This window comes from Anas platyrhynchos, chromosome W (assembly GCF_047663525.1).
Source record: "Anas platyrhynchos isolate ZD024472 breed Pekin duck chromosome W, IASCAAS_PekinDuck_T2T, whole genome shotgun sequence".
In the NCBI taxonomy this organism is placed as follows: domain Eukaryota; kingdom Metazoa; phylum Chordata; class Aves; order Anseriformes; family Anatidae; genus Anas; species Anas platyrhynchos.
This window is the reverse complement of record NC_092620.1, coordinates 1,058,263-1,077,358: the sequence shown is the minus strand read 5'-3', so window position 1 is coordinate 1,077,358 and position 19,096 is coordinate 1,058,263. Positions and strand designations below refer to the sequence as shown.

The following is a 19,096-nucleotide window of genomic DNA, read 5'->3' as shown; positions in this document are numbered from 1 at the left end:
GGAGTTTCTCTCGATTACCTGAAGTCCTTCCTCACATGCCCAGCCTCCCCTACACCAACAACAAGTATGGTAACTTGGCTTCCTGCCTGTTCTCCTGAGAGCTTTGAATCCAAAGGATACTCATGGGAGGGATCCTGAGTGAGGATAATAAATCTTTCATACTAATGAAAAATATCCCTAAGGTGATACTTTACAGATCTGAAGGAAAACAGAGTATTTGTGAACATGCCGGACTGCAGACTTCAGGACACTGCCAGACCCATATAATGCTATACTTTTGGAAGAGTCAATCAGACTAGCATGGATTTCAGCATAAGTCTTGGTCTGGCTCCACTGCTTCGACTTTGGATTGTAACTCCAGCTGTTCCATATCAGCTGGGCCCTGGGAGCATTGCATATTAATTAAATGCACAAGGAAATTATGCATTTGGAACAAACCTACTCCTTTTGCACTTCAGTTCAATGTCATCAGAACAAGAGGACAGCAAGAAATAATTTACTGTGTGACTCCTACATCGATTTAGCAGCTGGTTTGACCTATTCTAGCAGAGTGCTGCTTTATGCACCCTTTTCTTTATAAAAAGCCTTTTCAAAGAAAATCAGGTTCTCTCCAGCTTGACACATGGCAGAAAAGCATCTGCTTGCTCTAAGCCCTCGTTCATGAAGCTCCACTTCTGTGGAAGGCAGTGGGGTGGAGGGTGTTCACCTCGGGGCAGGCTCAAGTGCTCATGGGTGGTTAAGTTGGATGAAAACTGAGCTACCCCAATAGTTTCAGAATCCAGTTTAAAAGTGCATCTTCAGACTCATTTTTCCATAAGCTATACAGCTCTGCTGTCTCACAAACACTCTTAGTCTTAATAAAAAGACAAAATTACAAATCACTACAATAACCGAGTCATTCTCCTGTAACATTTGCTCAAAGAAAAAAAATCCAAAAACGTAGCATAAACATACATGCAGCACAATTATGGATCATTAATTTCTCATATTTTCCTAAGAAAAAAATGCATCTCCAGTCTGACTGTTGCTTCATCTCAAAAGCTCCTGCCTTTTTTAAGTCTCAAATGCTCCTGAGATGTCTGTCTCTCCATAGATAATATTTAAATAAATATAGAAAGCTTTTTTAAAAAAACAAACAAACAAACAAACAAAACAACACAACAGCATTTCCATTTGTGTAGGACTCAAATGGACTTCCACCTCCAAATTATCAGATAAAAGCAAAGTACAGTTCTAGCATAACCTTCAGGAAAAAAAAAAAAAAAAAGGAAAAAAAAAAAAAGGTGCAAGGAATTCTATTTAGAGCCACTCAAAGGACTGCCTGAAAGCAATTGCAGCCAATTCTTCAGGTTAGTAAACAGAACATGCTGGAGCATGCAGTGAGTACAGGGGTTTGCCATGTATGTTTAGATACTAATTCCTTGATGTTTCTGTTTTGGCATGCGATGCACTGGTGACAGTACTCCACACAGCAGCATGTGGGATTAGGAGAGTGTTTGCATGCATGTGCAATGAGCACTGTCAGGAACTTCCCCACAGAAGAAGCAATCCTTATTCTGAAAAATGAGATGTTCTTTCAAAACCAGGTCAATCCATTTCTTTTGTTCTTGCAACTGCAGAAACAGGTATATCAGGAAAGGACACACACACACACACACACACAAAAAAAAAACAAAAACACAAACAATAAAACAGAAAAGAAGCATTCTACATTCAGATAAATGTATACTTCTGCCATAAAACCTTTAATAGCAAACAGGGGATTTTCAACACAGAACTTTGCCAAGGATCCCCACAACACAGTGTCACCATTACACATTTTTACAGGACATCGGTCTATTTTACAATCTTATAACTATTTTCTTTGGAGATTTTTTTTCACATATTCAACTTCCAGGGACAGCTTTTGCGCAGAAGCACAGTAAAACAAGTCTGTAAGGGACTTTACTCTGAAAGCTGTTTTTTCTAGCCCTCTACAGAATATTTGTCAGTCAAACAAAAAAGAAAGACTTGCTATTGAAAATCCTCCCAAAAACATTTTGACATCTAAATCAAGTGTTTTTAGCCTGCCTGGGAGCTAATAATTTGATTAACGTGCTGCTTGCTAGTTCACTTGGATGACAGTGTAGACACCAGCTGAAGGACTGCAGCCTTGACAGTGTCACCAAAATAAGGGGCCGTGAGTGAAAGCATGGTATTAGGTAATGAGCAATCCATGGCAGAATCCAACCGATCAAAGAAAACTTGACCCAAAGAAGCTGCCTCGCTTTAAAGAAATGAAAATACAAATGCTGCTTCCAAATCAAAGTCCACAGTCTCTTTCCTCATTTACCCAGTTAAAAGAACAATCAGGTGTGTGGTTGGTAGTAACATTATACCCCATGTGTAAGGCCTCATTTTCAAACAAGCTCCAGATTATAGGACTATAAATACAGGGTTACATATAGGCCATCAGTTCCTCACACTGTAGCCTGTTGCCAGGCTGTGGCAATCTGCTTCTGAAACATCGATGTTGGACTGTACATGAGCAGCAAGCTTCATTCTCTGTAAGCTCTGGGGTTGGAGGGTGCACACTGGAAGGGATCATGTATTCACATGCAGTGCAGTTTCATCTTCTGTAAGACAATGGAGTCGAGCTGGCTCGGCTGGGGCATCTCCTTCAGCCAGAGTCCATAGTGAAGAGCTGGATGTCGTGAGGGTTCCAGTACAGGGCTGTAATTTGTCATTTATTACAAGGGCCACGGCGGAGTTGTAAACCAGAGACCAAACATAGGGAATGAAGAACTCCTCAGGCTGCTCCTCTTCCACGTACTTAAACTTGAGCTCAGGGAACTTCTGCAACAAGAAACAAAAGGCCGCTGAGGGGAGGCTCGCATGTCTGCAAACATGCAGCCTACATACACGCTGAAGAAAGAAGCCTGGTCAAAAAAAATGGAGGGAACTGAAACATTAGACCCAAAGGAAAATATTTACCATGAGGGATAAAGAGATCATTTATAATTTCTTCTTTGAACTGCATGCTACACTGGCATGTTGTACTCAGCCCTTTTACTGTTGGTCACACTCAATTTGCCTGTTAACAAAGACTAAACGTGTGAAGCCTCTTGCACGTGTACAGGCCTGCTTACTCCAGTATTCCCTGAAAAGCATTAATATTAAATTAAAATGAAATTTAAAATTCTTTTATTTTTTAATGAAAAAAATATTAATGAAAAGCATTAATATTAATTGTAAACAGCCCCTTAGCAGAAGAATCCTTTGGAAAGACTAATAAACAGTTTGTGGTGTGCTGTAACAGCATTAGGGCATGCTGACTTCTTCCCTCTAATTCTCCAAGATTTTCTATATGCCGAGGTTTGAGGACAGAAACACCTCTTCCACAGGGAGCACAGTGGGAAGCACGGTCAGGCTCCACGCATGGGTTCTGGCATCCTGGGTGCCCTTTCCAGTTTTGCTACAAGTTCCTTGCCTCTGTGTCTTGGCTTTCCAGTTGCTGAGGAGCACACAGAATGAGTCTAATGGCATTACTGTGCAATTAGGGGACAAAATCCTGCAAGCTCTTCAACTGCAACGTGCCATGCATCTCTTCCACCTCAGCTCTGAAAGCTGTCACCACAGTACCTGTGTACATAGGCATTATTTATTGCCCATCCATGCAGGTACCTCCCTCTCCTGGACAACACAGGCTAGACAAAGTCATTTCCACAAAAGCCCTGTTTTTCAGTACCAGCTTTAAGCAAAGGACATCAAAAATTAACACGTTGGATGTGCCAGCCCAGCCTGTCCCAACTGGAGAGAGATGCTGCACCCTCAGCTTTCCCATTTTCTCCCATTTCTTCCCTCCCGAAGGCACACATAACACAGAGGTGGTTCAATGCAAAGCCACTGTGTTCACCCTTGGTATGTGCATGCTTTGGGGAAAAGTGGAGCCTATTTTTGTGTTGTGCTATACAATCATTTTATCTATTTCTAAATGTTGCCTGTGTCAAGAGCTTGGCACAATCTCAGATTAAAGCCTCATTACAACGATCACTGGGGTAAGATAAAACATGACCCATTTTATTATTTATAAGGCTGTAGCTAAGACTAAGAATAAATTCTATGGTGTGACATTGTTATAAATGGCTCAGGATTCAAATTAGGATTAAATACAAAATAGGATTTATTAAAAGAATATAAAGGAATAGAGGTAAGCAAACAGTGCTGGGTGCACCGGGAGTCTCCGCTCCACCAGGACGCACACCAGTTACATCAAGCAGCTGATTTTTATGTTCCTAGACTAATACATATTCATTACTACTTCTAAAAAAATAGATTATTATAATTAGCTTCCGGGGTCCAGTCCCTCCTACTGGAGCATGCGCATCAGTCTCCTCTGGGGGTCTCTAGGGGTCTTTCATGCTGAAGGTTCGTAGTCTTCCTCTCCCCTTTGTACTCCTTTGGCACTGTATCAAGTTTATAGAACATTTTCTGCAGGTCTTGTCTCCCAACCGTCCTTCAGCTTCTTTTTTCTTCCTCTTAATCTCTTGGCCTCCCAGCCAGATACCAAAGATCTGTTCTGAAACTCCCAGACATCAAACACAAACAGCTTTCTTATTTGACGCTTCACGAGTAATTAAAACATTCTTCCCCAGCCATTCACAGACACATCTATAGCAGTGTTAAGTTAATCTCGAAGAAGACAGGAAAAAAGGCTGTAACTGTTAGAAATAGAAGTCCGGAATAACAAAAGCAAACAGGTTCATAAATTTAAGGAGTGTTTTCTGAAGACGTGATAAATTGACTAGAATGAGGGGGAGACTGGGACACACTGCATCTGTGGTTCAAGAATTAAATTGCCAGTGCAGGACCCAGAGGCAGACAGGATTCAAACAGAATTGTTCTTTATGGACACGAATTGTTAAAACATTCCTCACAACATGATCAGAACAAGCACAGAAATGGCTAAGAAGCCTCTTTGCCCATTAATAATGAAGGGATGCCCTATCATCTTTCTTGAGTGTACTGTTTCCTCATACTAGGGCACAGGACTCTTCTGGCTGGAATGGTCTCCTTTGAAGGAGCACTTCTTGGCCACTTGTCTGTCGGGGTTATTTATCTAACCTTTACACACCCAGACTCCATGTTCTTGGGAGTCACAAAACATGGAAACTATTCCTCTCTTTCCTTGAGTCGCTGCTGTTATTAGAGCAGTTTGGTGCAAATACCAAGCATACAATTAGGCCAAGCCACAAAGCTGCCACCTGCATCATGCTTTATGAGGAAGGCGTCTCCATAGGCAGCTTTTTCAGCTTCACTCAACCACAGACTTGGGTGATAATGTGTCATTGTACTGATGAGTACATCGGTGTCACCTTGCAGTGTGCTCCAGTGTTCTGGAGCTGCTGTGGTCTGGCCCTACCCACTGGCACCCAGCTACACAGTGCCCATTTTGGGCACTGGTGTGGCTGTTATTGTATTTGCTGTCTTCAGAACAGGGGGCAGCTCATCCTTATAAGAGGCGGGGGGGGGAAGAAAGGTGGTATGGTTTCCATCACTAGTATCTGTTTAAGGACCTGAAGCTGTTACAGGACAAGGTTGTTAAAGACACTTCTGTCTCTAAAAGTTCAAAGCCCAGAACCTCAAAGGTACATCAGCAAGTTTCATATCCTGTGTCAGACATGAAGCTTGTGGTAGAGAAACTCTCCCATAGCCCTTTTGTATCCCTACAACCTCTCTTGCCAAGTTTGTTTTGACCAGCCTGTTTATCCTTCCACATTATTTTGTTCCCTCACTTTTAGGTGTTCCTCCCCTCATACTCATACCCAATGCTTAATTTCCTGTTTCCTAGTCTACTCCCTTCCCCAACCCCATTCCTATACCGTTATGGACTCTCTTTAGCATATCTTTCTATGTTGCAGTTGCCCACATATTCTTTTTTCCTCATCAGCCTTGTGAGATCCTCTGTCCCATTCCCAGTCCTCAAGCCTGACTTCCTTGTGACATCCCTCCTCTCAGGATGCCACAACTCTTTTGATAGGTTAAGCCTCACTCCAGACAAACCTCATGTAGATTTAAAAAAAAAACAAACACACACAACCTGTTATTCTACTCTGCTTATCCTCAATGTAATCTTCCCCACTTCCCTCCTAAATGCTTCCTGATTTGTGGTCAGTGTAGACAGGAACAGCATTACATCAGCAGAATGAATGGTTAAACCTCATGATTAAACCACTGTAACATTTCCTACCATAGAAAAGCCCTTACAGAGCTGTCAGTCTTTACCCCAAAGGTGGCTGCATACCAGTACTGCAGTGTGTAGCAGTCCTTCTGTGAGGGAAGGGGAAAAAAGTGATTAAAGATGCTAATTTGACTTGAATTAAACACAGATAACTCTTCTCACCTTTAAAGCCACAGATTATAGCTACTGTTTTTGCAGGTACTCAGGGTACCAGTCTGGGATCATTCTGGACTCTCATGCAGCTTAACTAATGTCTTTAGCTTTAAAGCACAAAGTTAAATCATTGTATTAAAAATTCCAATAGCTGCATCTGAGATGCTCAGCTCTTACTATACCATCAGCTCTCTGCTGGAAAGACAGCATAAAATAAACCAGATAGCATTCACATTTTCAGGCAAGAACAGTCATCCATTGACTTAATAATAAAGTCTTTCTTCAGACTGATCAATGTTGTCATCTACTGTGATCGTACTGTAGTAATTTAATAATCAATTTCAGATTAAAGACTGTAACTCACTACAATCAGCTTGGACACTCACACTCACCGTATACCTTGAATAGTCTGTAGTTTTATCTTGGGAATGCAGACAAGGATAATGAGATTTTTAAGGAGAGAGAGAATATTTTCTGTCAGTGAATATGTGCATTGCCATTACATACACACAATTTCAAATATATCTTTAGAAAAAGAAGGAAAGTAATGGCAGAAATATTCATTTTTTTGACAGCCCACCTGAACAGTGGACCCAGGGTAGCTCAATACATTGCAAACAAGACATGGAGAATTTGCCTTCCAGGTTGGTAACTAAAACCCAACTTCTTTACATGACTACAATGATCCCCGGCTGCATGGTGGCCATGTTTCCACATTCATTAAGAATGAGAAATCCTAGAGGTCCAGCACAGAGAGAACTTCTGTATCAGCATCAGTCTTGCAAGGTTTGGCAGTCATCCATTTTTTAAGATATAAAAAAAAACACACTACCAATACCATTTCATTTAGAATTACTAGGGTGTTCACTGAAAACAAAAATTGTTAATATTCAAAATCATCACATTTAAGTCACCTCAAAATGTTTCTGACTTAGACTGACTTTAAAACAACTTATAACAGCAAGGACTAAATATCGCATAAAAAGTTTGACCAACACCATAAAGCTTTAAGATTTTTGACAGATAGTAGTTCAAGGAATGTTTAACTACAGCTCTCTGTGCCATTTATGTCTCCTGAACTTACTGCCTCAAAATGAGTGAGCCTTCACCATGTGCTGCAGACATACAGGAGATGACACCAATGAATGTTTTAGGAGAGCTGTAAAACAACAAGGTCACAGGAATCTCAGAGCACTTCTGGAAACACTGCAGACAGCACTGGTGAGGCTTTTATCATTAAGTATGGCTGCTAACAAAATTCCCAAAGTGGCAAGTTAAAGCTGCAACGCAGAAAACCATTTTCTTCTGCTTTGCTGTTATTGTGTCTAACTTAATTCTTAAAGGCATTTGCTCCCTACCTTGTGACACCTAAATGAACTTGATTTGTAGCACTTTCTGAAAAGAGAGACCACTCTAGGGCATCTTAAATGGTAGTCCTAATAATAGGGGAAAAGTCTTGGCATGTGATAAATCTCCTTCCTGTTTTTCCTTCACAGCCCTGTTCATTCCGATGGATATGAATCATGGTGCCGAAAGATGCACATGTTCTTCATCACCTCTGTGCTTTGCTGTTTAAGTTATTGAACTCATTGCCCTAACATAAATGGGTCCAGTGGAACCATTACCTGCATTTCTGTTCAGTCATTACCAGAGAGAGCCCCAGCCAGTTTAAAACAAACCAACCTGAGACATTACTTTAAACTTCAGAGCTGGAGGTAACACTAAGATTTGAGCTGCACAACTTAAATACAGACAACACTTATTAGCTCTGGGGAATCAACTTACCACAGCACCCTATCTTGTTTTCTTCTGCCAGACAAAGCAGAAGTCAGATTTAGTGGTTGGGACAGGGGTATAAACTAGACAGACAAAGAATTTTGCAGACTGTCTGCACTGTCAATCATATGATTCGATGAAAAACCACAGGAAGTCCGATGAACAGATGCAGAACTGAACTGCAATAACTCTGCCACCACAAAAGTTCAACATCTTTTTTGCAGTTAACGATTAGGAAGATAGCATCACAGCCAGCCAACAGCACCTGGAATGGCTCCAGGCAACTCAGTGGCATTTGAGCTAGAAGACTTGAGCCATACATTAAAAAAAAATAAAATAAATCCCCTTCCCTTCACAAATTAACCATCTGAGCTGCTGCTGGGCTGCAGTGTCACGTCAGTGGGTGATCTCCAGTCAGATAACATAAGCTGGAGCTGCTTTAGGAGAGAATCTGTCTTTGCTTTTTGGTGATCTAGATATTTCACTGAATGAAAAGCAGAGCTAATCAAAGAAGAGGAGCAGCTACTGTGGAAAAGAAAGAAATCAAAGAGTTGGATTAACATAAAACTGGAGATTCCTCTTTTCCTCAAATGCTTGGTTAGAAACAATTGTTTCTGGAACAGCAATTCAATGTGAGTCAGTATTTTCAAAAGCATGTGAATGGTTTAGGAGAAAAATACCATTTCCAAAGGAGTCTTACACATCTGAGAGTCAAATTGACATTAACTTTCAATGAATCTGAAACTTCAAAGTCTTTCTGAAAACGGGATTTGCATGCATTTGAAAATCTTACCGTGAGCCTTGTTTGGTAACCTAATGACATGCTGGCAAATTATGTTTCACGTAGCTTCAGCTAAATATAGTATCATTACCTGGGGAACATCTACAGGATTGGACCTTATTAGCAATATACACAAACTGGAAAAAACAAACAAACAAAAAAACACAACCAAACAACAACAACAAAAACAAACAAACAAACAACCACTTCAGATTCAGCACCATACCAGGTTTTCATGAGAGATGCCAAGCAAAGTTAAGTTTTACAACTTGCCTTGCACCAAAAGTACCAACCTGTAAGGAGTTTGGGCAGAGGAGGAACATTTGTATTTGCCTACAAAATGCACAAATGTAGTGGGTTTACACGGCAAGGTTTTGGTAGCAGGGGGCCATAGGGGTGGCTTCTGTGAGAAGAATCCAGAAGCTGCCCCATGTTAGGTAAAGGCCCCACTGCTGGCCAGAGCCAAGCCAATAAGCAATGTTGTTTGCACCTCTGTGAGAGATTATTTAAGAAGGGAAAAGAAAAAAAAGAAAGAAAGAAACAAAAAAAAAAAACCTGCTACAGAACAGCAGCTGGGAGAGTGAGAAGAGTGAGAAACAGCCTTGCAGGTGCCAAGGTCAGTAAAGAAAGAGGAGGAGAGGTGCTCCAGGCGCTGGAGCAGAAGTCCCCTGCGGCCTGTGGTGAGGCCCATGGTGGAGCAGGCTGTCCCCTTGCAGCCCATGGAATACCACGGTGGAGCAGGGTTCCACGCTGCAGCCCGTGGAGGAGACCACGGTGGAGCAGGTGGACCTGCACTGACAGAGGCTGTGGCCTGTGGAAGACCTCTGCTGGAGTAGATTCTGGGCTGGACCTGTAGCCTGTGGAGAGGAGACCACGCAGGAACAGGTGACCTGGCAGGAGCTGCTGCCCGTAGGGGAGCCAGGTTGGAGCAGTGTGCTCCTGAGGGATGGACCCCATGGTATGGACCCATATGTGGAGCAGTTCTTGAAGAGCTGCTGCCTGTGGGCAGCCCACTCAGGATCAGTTTGGGAAGGACTGCATCCGGTGGGAGGGACTGACCCCATAGTGCAGGGCACAAGAGTGACCAAGAAGGAGTGGTGGAGACGAAGTCCTATAGACTGACCATAACCCCCGTTCCCCTGCACCGCTCCAGAGGAGGAGGTGGAAGAGGGTGGATGGGGGGAAGGCGTTATTGATTTCTTTCCTTTGTTTCTCCCTTCTCTAGCTTGTTAGTAATAGGTAATAAATCTTACTGTCTCCCTACTCTGAGCCTATTTTGCCTGTCACGATAATTGTTGAGCGGTCTCCCCATCCTTATCTCAACCCTTGAGCCCTTTGCATTTTGTTTTCTCCCCTTTCCCTTTGAGGAGGGGGAGTGAGAGAGCAGCTGTGGTGGAACACACCACTTGGGAGCTGCCCACCCAAGTAAAGCCACCACAACAGCACACCACTTTAAAATCTTGTCCCCAAAATCCCAATCTGTGTTAAATTAATGGCCAAAGAAAAACAATTCAATAGTCATGCCTGGCCCTCTGTTCCTGGTACAGATACAAACGTGTATATGTAAATATTTGTATATTTCTTTTTTATATAAGTATTTTATAAGTGCTTTGACAGCACAATTTATTGAATAACATTTTCCAGTACTTGTTCTAAGATACTGATAGAATGAATTTTTGCAATTATTTAATTTTTCCAGGGACAATAAGCTGTTGTTTCTTTTTTTTTTCTTTTTTTTTTTTCCCGTTTTTCTTTGCGTTTATACTGCTTCTCTTTCACTTAAGACAGAAAATCTACATGACTTTGGTGAAAAATCTGTATGGTCTATACCACACCTGCTTGATAGCATCTCTGTATCTATCTCAGGCTTGAGGCACAGACAGATCAGTAAAAGATTACAGTGGGGAGACAAAGAACAAACGGGAAATCTGCTAGACTAAGCAAGAACTTCACATTTTGTTCAAAGATCTTTATAAGGAATAGGTGTGATTTTAGAGACAGAGAAGAAAGCAATGGCTCAGAGTGTGTCAGGAGGTTTTGAAAAAGAAATAGAAAACAAGATGACAAAAAGAGGCTCAAAAAAATCTATGCGTGACCAAAATATTCTCAGTTTAAAATATTATGTGAGCTGTAAGAGAAAATGACATTTTTCACAGGGAGTAAAATCACTGAGCCAGATAACCCATACTCATCTAATGGGATACAACCTTCCCAGCCAGGAGGGCAGGGAAATTTTTCTACAGAGACACAACTGTTTTAGCAAGTTCAGATCACTGATATGCAATTTCTTTCTTCAGAGCACTCAGAGAGAGGGTTTGCACAGCTACAGCAGTGTGAAAATAAATGCTCATAAATGTGAACAGTGAATTTACACTGTAAGATGTAAACTACTAGAGAAGTACATGACTCTGTTGAAAGTTCAACAATTATATTTTTTTTGGAGTTCTGGTGGAAAAAATCAACAAACCAGTTGTGCCTAGATGTTTATTGGTAAAGACACAATGATTAAAAAAAGTAAAATATTTGCAGTAACCCTGCCAGGGCGTGAAGCTTTATGGAGTACCACATTGCTAAAAAGAAAAGATTGCACTTCTTTCTGTGGTAGACTGGAGAACACTGACAGTTTTCAAGTCCTTCCAGAGAGTCAGGGATACACACATACACACGCTTGTTTCTTTTCTTATAGCTAGCAAATACTGCTGATAAATGCCAATAGCTCCAAATCACGTCATGGAAATTATTCTTGTCTTCATATCGAGTCTTTCATCCCTACAAATTCCAAAAGTGCTGTACAAATCCGCATTATTATTTGACAGCACATGGCAATGGCACCCCATTCTATCTGTAGAAAAAGGCTTGAAGTGAGAATAGCACTCATTTACACAAAAGCTACATACAGTTGACTCGAGTGGCACTGGAAAAGAACGAGAGGGTTTGGGAAGAACATACCTGCTTACAAACTTGTACAGACAGCCTTACGCTTCCATCATGGGGCACTAGGATGAGGTCAGGTACCCACTGCAGGCTTCCCCCTGTCTACCTCTGAAGCATTTGGCTCTAGGGTACTTCTAGCCAGGAGAGAAAATAAATTGGACCCCTGGGTAGCAGCTTCAGCAAATCCATCTGGAAATGTACCACCTGAACAGCTGATCCAGAGAAAATCCCTTACATGGTTCTTTTGAGAAATCATGGGGATCCCTGCTCAGCTTGAGGGATATTGTGCCTACCTGGAATAGCTTCAGAATGGGAAGAAAAGATTAAGAAGAGATGGAGGACTAGAGCAGGAACTGCGTATTATGCACTAGGGTAAGCACTGTTAACCCCTACATAACATCATGTTACATGTATATAATCACAACCACACTGTCACATTTCCAGCATAAGGAATGTCAGGAGATTACATTTGTGAGAGCTGATGGGTTTATTGTTAGAATTACAATCTGTTTGCCATGTCAGGATTGTTCTGCATACCATGTTGACTAGATGAACATCTTTTCAGACCTTTCCCAAGATGACAGCTCAAAAGCTCCGAGTCAGGCATGCCTGAGCTGTGACTTGCTGCCAGACCAGAGACACAGGGAACTGCAACAGAACATTATGTGGCTGTTTGCAACACTGCAGAAAGCATGATAGATGCTGGCTTTGCCAAATGACAAGAAAAAAGGACTAGAGAATGATAAATGCAGTTACATTTAAAGCTTGAATTTGTAGGTATGAAGTGCAGGTGAAGTACTATCAACCAAAAAAATACAACTTTTCTCCACTTCAGGACTTGATCTGAAACAATAAAAATACTTTGAAAGTACAGAGGCCTTCTGGGGGACAGAAGACAGGCAAATTTATCTGAGCAAAAAACGAGTCACCTCAAAAAGATGGTAGGTATGAATGAGGAATGTTTTCAAAATTGAAATAAAAAAAAAAAATAACCAAGAAAAGATTTAAATGCATGTAGTGAAGAAAGCTACTAGCACAACTCACAAAAATGGTTCTAGTGCCTGACCTTGCTAGAGCATTTCTGATCCTGTTATGTACACAAACTGACTACTCAGATAAATAAGTAAAATCCTTTGTGTGTTTTTGAATTTAGGGAATTAAAATCTGAAAACCAGAATAATCTCTGGACCCATTTCTCACTTGCAACAAAGGGTACCATTGCACACTGTCAGTCTCCCTCCTGCACAAGTGAGGATGAGCCTATCTACTACGAGAGAAAACTTGTATCAATATGAAGTGGACGTATACAGTTTCCCTCCACAGGATTTGCAGAGAATGCACACTTTGTAACAGCAGACACTATTTTTAACAGTGCTAAGGAAGATGTGAATGAGTTTAAGCTTTGACTTCCTGCGTTTCAGCTCAGAACCCATCCTTCTCTAGAATGCTGTGCTAAGCTTTACAGAGCAGTGAAAACCAGTATGTTTGCAGCAAGTACTTTTGTTCAAGCCTTAATTCATCTAGAAATAACTTATTCATTGCCAACTTTATAGATTTACACAGGTGCTAAGAAAAAACAGCTTAAAGGTTACAAGATTAGATTTTGGACACCTTATTTTGCTACAATTCACTATTAAGACAATGATGCTTTAGCAGTTCCCTCAAGGAAGGGCTTAGATAGGCAGGAATAGTCAGAATTAAACTCTGTAACATTATAAAGCCCCCCTCCCCCCCCCCCATTCTTTTCCCAAACAGAATAGATTCCAGGCTGAATTCCTTTCCAGAATTTTGTGAATGAGAAAATTCAAAATCCGCCACCTTTCAAGTATGCTGAAAGTAAACTGTAAACAAATAAATTGGGTTTGATAACTCTATTGGGAACCTCACATTCACTTTTGTATATTGTGCATGTCAGGAGGAATAAAAAATTGAGTGAAAATTGACTGAAAGTTTTGAATTGAGAAAAACCTGAGGTTGTCCTAAGTCTGTATATGCACTGTTTGGATCACAGTGCCAAAGATGGAAAATAGTAAGTTTAACAAGCAAGCGAAGGCAGGGAAGAGATGTTGTGTGCAGTAAGTGGAACTATGAGGAAGCGGGATGTCTGGACCGCTACAGAAAGCTCACAGTGCCTTCAGAGCCCCAGCTTCACCTAGTCAGTGGAGAAACCTAATGCGGTGGGCTTATACAAAACAAAAAAGGGGCTTTCTATGGTACAGGACTTGCCAAAGATCAAAAGAATTTCTGCCATACAATCTGATTACTTGCTGTGAAAGCACATTTGATGATTGTTTTTCATATTCATAGATAAAAGAATGTGTGGAGAGTACACTTTAAGAGGAGTGTGCAAAACACACGACAGCTGGCACAAAGTCCAAGTGCTTCCCCAGAGCTGGAGGTAACAGCCTTCCCTTCGGCGCACACATTATTTGTGCAGTCTGTGCTCGGGATCTTCCACAGCACTGGTGAACACACAGCTCAGAGGCAGGTAAAGTGGGGGTGAAAAAGGCAAAGTCTTCTCTTGGAGGTACTCTAGCTAACAAGAGGAACCTGCTGGCTAAAGACAGCAGAGAATAACTTCTGTATCTGTGTTACGAAGTCTGTTTTGATCTCTACATAAGAGAGATCTATATTCCCTTGATCAAACATTTTCTAAAGCAAAAATAATACTATAAATGACAACCAATATTCCACTTGTCATGTCAAAGAACTATCTCCTAATTATTTCCCGAGAAGTGAATTGCATGCTTTTAGTCTAATTGGTAAAATTCATTAAACTTGTCAGGTGAGCTTTTCTTCACTGTTAAAGTTTTAAAAGGGCCTATGAAGCACATGAACAATGGGAAGTTTGGAGACAATAATACTGCTGAATAATTAATATATACTAGTATGTGTAGCTAAATACTGAAAGACATGCTAGATCTACTGTACACAAATCCTGGAGTTAATCATACTTTTTAAATTTCTATCAGCGACTGCTACTGTTTCAGTCACAGCAGCTGTTTTGATTTTGATAGGACACTATCCTAAAATACAAGGAATATTGTTTATTTTGGAAATGCTCTGGGCTCCAGATAACATCACTGAAGCTTGCTCCACCTAGGCTAACGCAGAGCCCCATTATCTTGACCCTGTGCTTCGTCAACCAAGAGATGTTCCACTGCAGCAACAAAACCCAGCTCAACCTCTCACTGCTGCCCGACCTCCTCTACTCCCACAGAAAAACCCAGCAGCTGTGCAAATGAAACTGCCACTGTCTGTGCCAGAGACATGCAATCAAGGAATTAGGAAGGCTCTGCAGGAGGATCTGGATAGGCTGGACTGATGGGCTGAGGCCAACTGTATGAAGTTCAACAAAGCCAAGTGCCGGGTCCTGCACCTGGGGCACAATAACCCCAAGCACAGCTACAGGCTGGGAGATGAGTGGTTGGAGAGCTGCCAGGCAGAGAAGGACCTGGGAGTGATGGTTGATAGTCAGCTGAATATGAGCCAACAGCATCCTGGCTTGTATAAGAAGCAGTGTGGCCAGCAGGTCTAGGGAAGTGATCGTTCCTCTGTACTCGGCTCTGGTGAGGCCGTACCTTGAGTACTGTGTTCAGTTTTGGGGCCCTCACTACAAGAAGGACATCGAGGTGCTCAAGCGAGTCCAGAGAAGGGCAACAAAGCTAGTGAGGGGTCTGGAGAACAAGTCTTATGAGGAGCGGCTGAGGGAGATAGGATTGTTCAGCCTGGAGAAGAGGAGGCTCAGGGGCGACCTTATTGCTCTCTACAGGTACCTTAAAGGAGGCTGTAGCGAAGTGGGGGTTGGTCTGTTCCAACACGTGCCTGGTGACAGGACGAGGGGGAATGGGCTTAAGTGGTACCAGGGAAGGTTTAGGTTGGATATTAGGAAGAACTTCTTTACCGAAAGGGTTGTTAGGCATTGGAATGGGCTGCCCAGGGAAGTGGTGGAGTCACCATCCCTGGAGGTCTTTAAAAGACGTTTAGATGTAGAGCTTAGTGATATGGTTTAGTGGAGGACTTGTTAGTGTTAAGTCAGAGGTTGGACTTGATGATCTTGAGGTCTCTTCCAACCTAGACAATTCTGTGATTCTGTGATTCATCAAAGCAAAATAAGCACAGGGTGTTTGGTACAACTCTAGCAATGAAGGAAATGATTAATCTTCAAGAATGTGACCCACATTTTTGTGTTTCTGTAACACAGCAGAGCAAGCACTCTGCATGGCTGCAGGAGGAACTTGTCTCAGGTACCCTTGTCTGGGCAATGGATAATTCTGACCCAGCTTTTTTCACCTTTCTAATATGTAAAGGTTATCATGGTCTCACCATTCCACAGGAATTGTCATGCCCAGGGTTAGGGTTTTTCCTCTTTAGCCCTGGGAAAAGAGCAGAAAACTCCTCTAGCCACCCTGGTGAACAGCCAGCAACCACCTATGAGATCTCTAGTATGGATTTTCCTCTTGGAGCCTCCTTAGGTCAGAGGTTGGACTCGATGATCTTGAGGTCTCTTCCAACCTAGAAATTCTGTGATTCTGTGATTCTGTGATTCTGTAATTCGTCTTGTCGATGTTGACATTTACAATAGAGGGCTTGTGCAGAGGGCTTCTTGCAGCTCTTTTTACGAGGTTTTGCTTTTACATAATAGCAGCCACAAAGACGAATCCGACATCCTCCTCTTGTCCCTCCCACCACGCATGTCGGCGGTGCGGCATGCCAAGCCCAAACATCCTCTCCCCACCCGCCAGCAGCTCCGAGCACAGCGTGCGCCAGAGGAAGATGCTTGAAGGAAGACCTCCTTTTGATTTCGTACATTTTAATTTGGGAGAACTAGACCTGTAAATATTACAAAATGATAACAATTAAGAACAGAGGCAGACTCACTGTCACCAACTTTTAACTCCCAGATCAGGGCAGCCTAGGAAGTGGACCCTTATCTTCCTGAAGTTCAGGACATGCTGACTAACACCCCTATTGAGTCTGCAGACCTTTGGCTCTCTAATCTCTGTGAACTGGAAAATGCACACCACGACGGACATACTCCCTTCTTAAGTATTTCAAGCTGCAGCAAGCAGACAATTGTGCTGTGAGATGAGCAGTGCTGCCCACTACATGCAGGAAATCAAATTTGTTTGTCTTGAGTAGTGAAACATAAAATGACAGTAAGACCTCTCCAACTTTCACACAGTGCCAGACTGCAGCCTTATCTTGCTGGGACTCTGAGCTGAGGAACCTGTGCCAAATGTGAACGTTTACATGGGGTTTTAATGTTCTTTATCTTGCAGATGTGGACTTCGCAGCTTTTTTTTGTTTTGTTTTGCCCTAATGCTGAAAGCCCCGTGAAGATGGATCCAAGCCAGGGGGGCTTAAGCTGACCTTAACATATATCTGGGGTGCCATTTCTTAAATGTATTTTTAGGTCATGGTAGCATATTCAAATTAGCTACTGGAAACAAGCCTTTATCAATGATAGAGGCAAGCAGTGTGTAGGAGGACAAAGGGAAAGATAACTAATGAGTGAGGATGAGAATTGCTCTGAGGTGGAGGACAGCTTCATGGGTCTTGCAGCTGGGCAGCTGCACGTCTCTTAGCTGGCCACATTGAAAAAGGGACCTGCGTGCCTGGTGTCATCCTGTGACCACAGGTTTGGAAAGCAGCACTTTCATATAGTGAAACAATTATTTTTAATGCAAACAATCACCTCAGACTGAAAAAGGGTCTGAAGTGAACTGTTCATTCACTCTTGCAATAACGCATGAGAATTGCTTGTGTTTTCTGTTTGACTATGCTTTAAATGCAGTATTTCAATATCTGCCAGCCTTCACTGAACTGTATTAAGACCTCCCAGTCAGCTCGAGATCATCTTTAGGACATGAAGAAAACAGTTCTAGAGATTCTCCACCTCAGGCTGAGGAATTCTAACATTTACTTGTAAATGCTATTACAGCCCTTTGTTATTGAACATATCTGCCCCCTTCCTCTCTGTGGGTCAAGATTGTTAACTCTAGTGACAACAACCAGTCTTGTCTGGTCTTAGTACAGAAGGACAGAGCCTGGCAAAACCTGATGGGAAAGATAAGCAAGAGGAATTCAAATACAGTTTTACTGCCTGATTCTGAGCTCAGAGTTACAGCCACCACTTGAACCTCAGGGTCCTCGCATTAAGGACAACACGTGAGCATAAGGGCTGTGCTCTTGTTCCACTCCACTCCTTAGATACAAAATTTCCTGCTCTGTTGTGGAGCTCTGGTTATTCACACAGCCAGCTTCCTGAAGACAGGTCTGCTATCTGATACAAGCCTCTAGTTTCCTATCAGCAAAACCCAATCCTTGCTGGGGTTATTGATACCCAACACACTGCAGCAAAGGAAGGGATATCTTCCTCCTGGAGCCTCCGGATGCCATTGCATCTAGCTGCAGCACATGCATAGTGTATACTCTGATAGTGCTAGGAAATTCTCACACCCCAACGCTGTGCTGGCTGCCCTCAAGCCATACCCATCTCAAGAGCCACAGGTTGATTGCTCTTGCCATAGTTTAAACAACTTTTGTGACAAAGGAGCTAGTATAAATTACTTAGCTGGCATGCAAATAGTAGATGTAATGTATGTCCTGCAAGACTCCCTGTCTTTCTTCATCTCCCTGGCTACAACACCAGTGGCTGGAATCACTCTGCACCTACCTGGAGTGGCAGTGTGGTCATAAAGTGTAATGAGAGAAGCTAACAGGCTGGCACTTGGGTAAAAGAGAGTGTAGCAGGGTTTGCTAGAGTCAGGAGTCAACACGAAAACATGGTCAAGATCATCTCGTTTGCAAGCTCAACAGCTCAACATGTGGATTCAAGATTCAGCGCAATCATCTCACACTGCGCTACTACATAACTATACAGCTACTGGAAAGCTATGGTGACCTAAACCCATGCCCTCTCAGTTCCAACAGAGCCCTTGACAGTGATGTAGATATACATGAGAAATCCCCCACTTGGCCAGGAAAAGGCCATCTACAGCACCAATCATTCCAAGCAGGAACAAACAGCCTGTAAATCAACTGGATAGAAGCACTGCAACTTGTACCAAAGGTTGTGACAAAATTAAACTCCATATGGGAATACAGTTGAGGCAGCTATCAGCTGACAGAGTACATTTCTTCCTCATTATCACTTCTTGGTTTAGTTTCTGTAAACATTCAAGACATTTCTCTAATTTATGCATTTAACTAAAAGATATCTATAATAT

At 42.2% G+C, this 19,096-nt stretch overlaps 1 protein-coding gene across 3 annotated transcripts in view; it reads right to left on the bottom strand.

Moving 5' to 3' along the window:
- Window positions 1–1,744: 1,744 nt before the first annotated feature.
- Window positions 1,745–19,096, bottom strand: part of LOC113840894 (dymeclin-like) — a 51,965-nt gene continuing 34,613 nt past the window's right edge. For all 3 annotated transcript variants that reach the window (XM_038169657.2, XM_038169658.2, XM_038169656.2), the window contains exon 4: window positions 1,745–2,835. In XM_038169657.2, coding sequence (XP_038025585.1) covers window positions 2,584–2,835 — 252 coding nt within the window. In that variant the 3' untranslated portion in view covers window positions 1,745–2,583. The remainder of the gene's footprint in view (window positions 2,836–19,096) is intronic.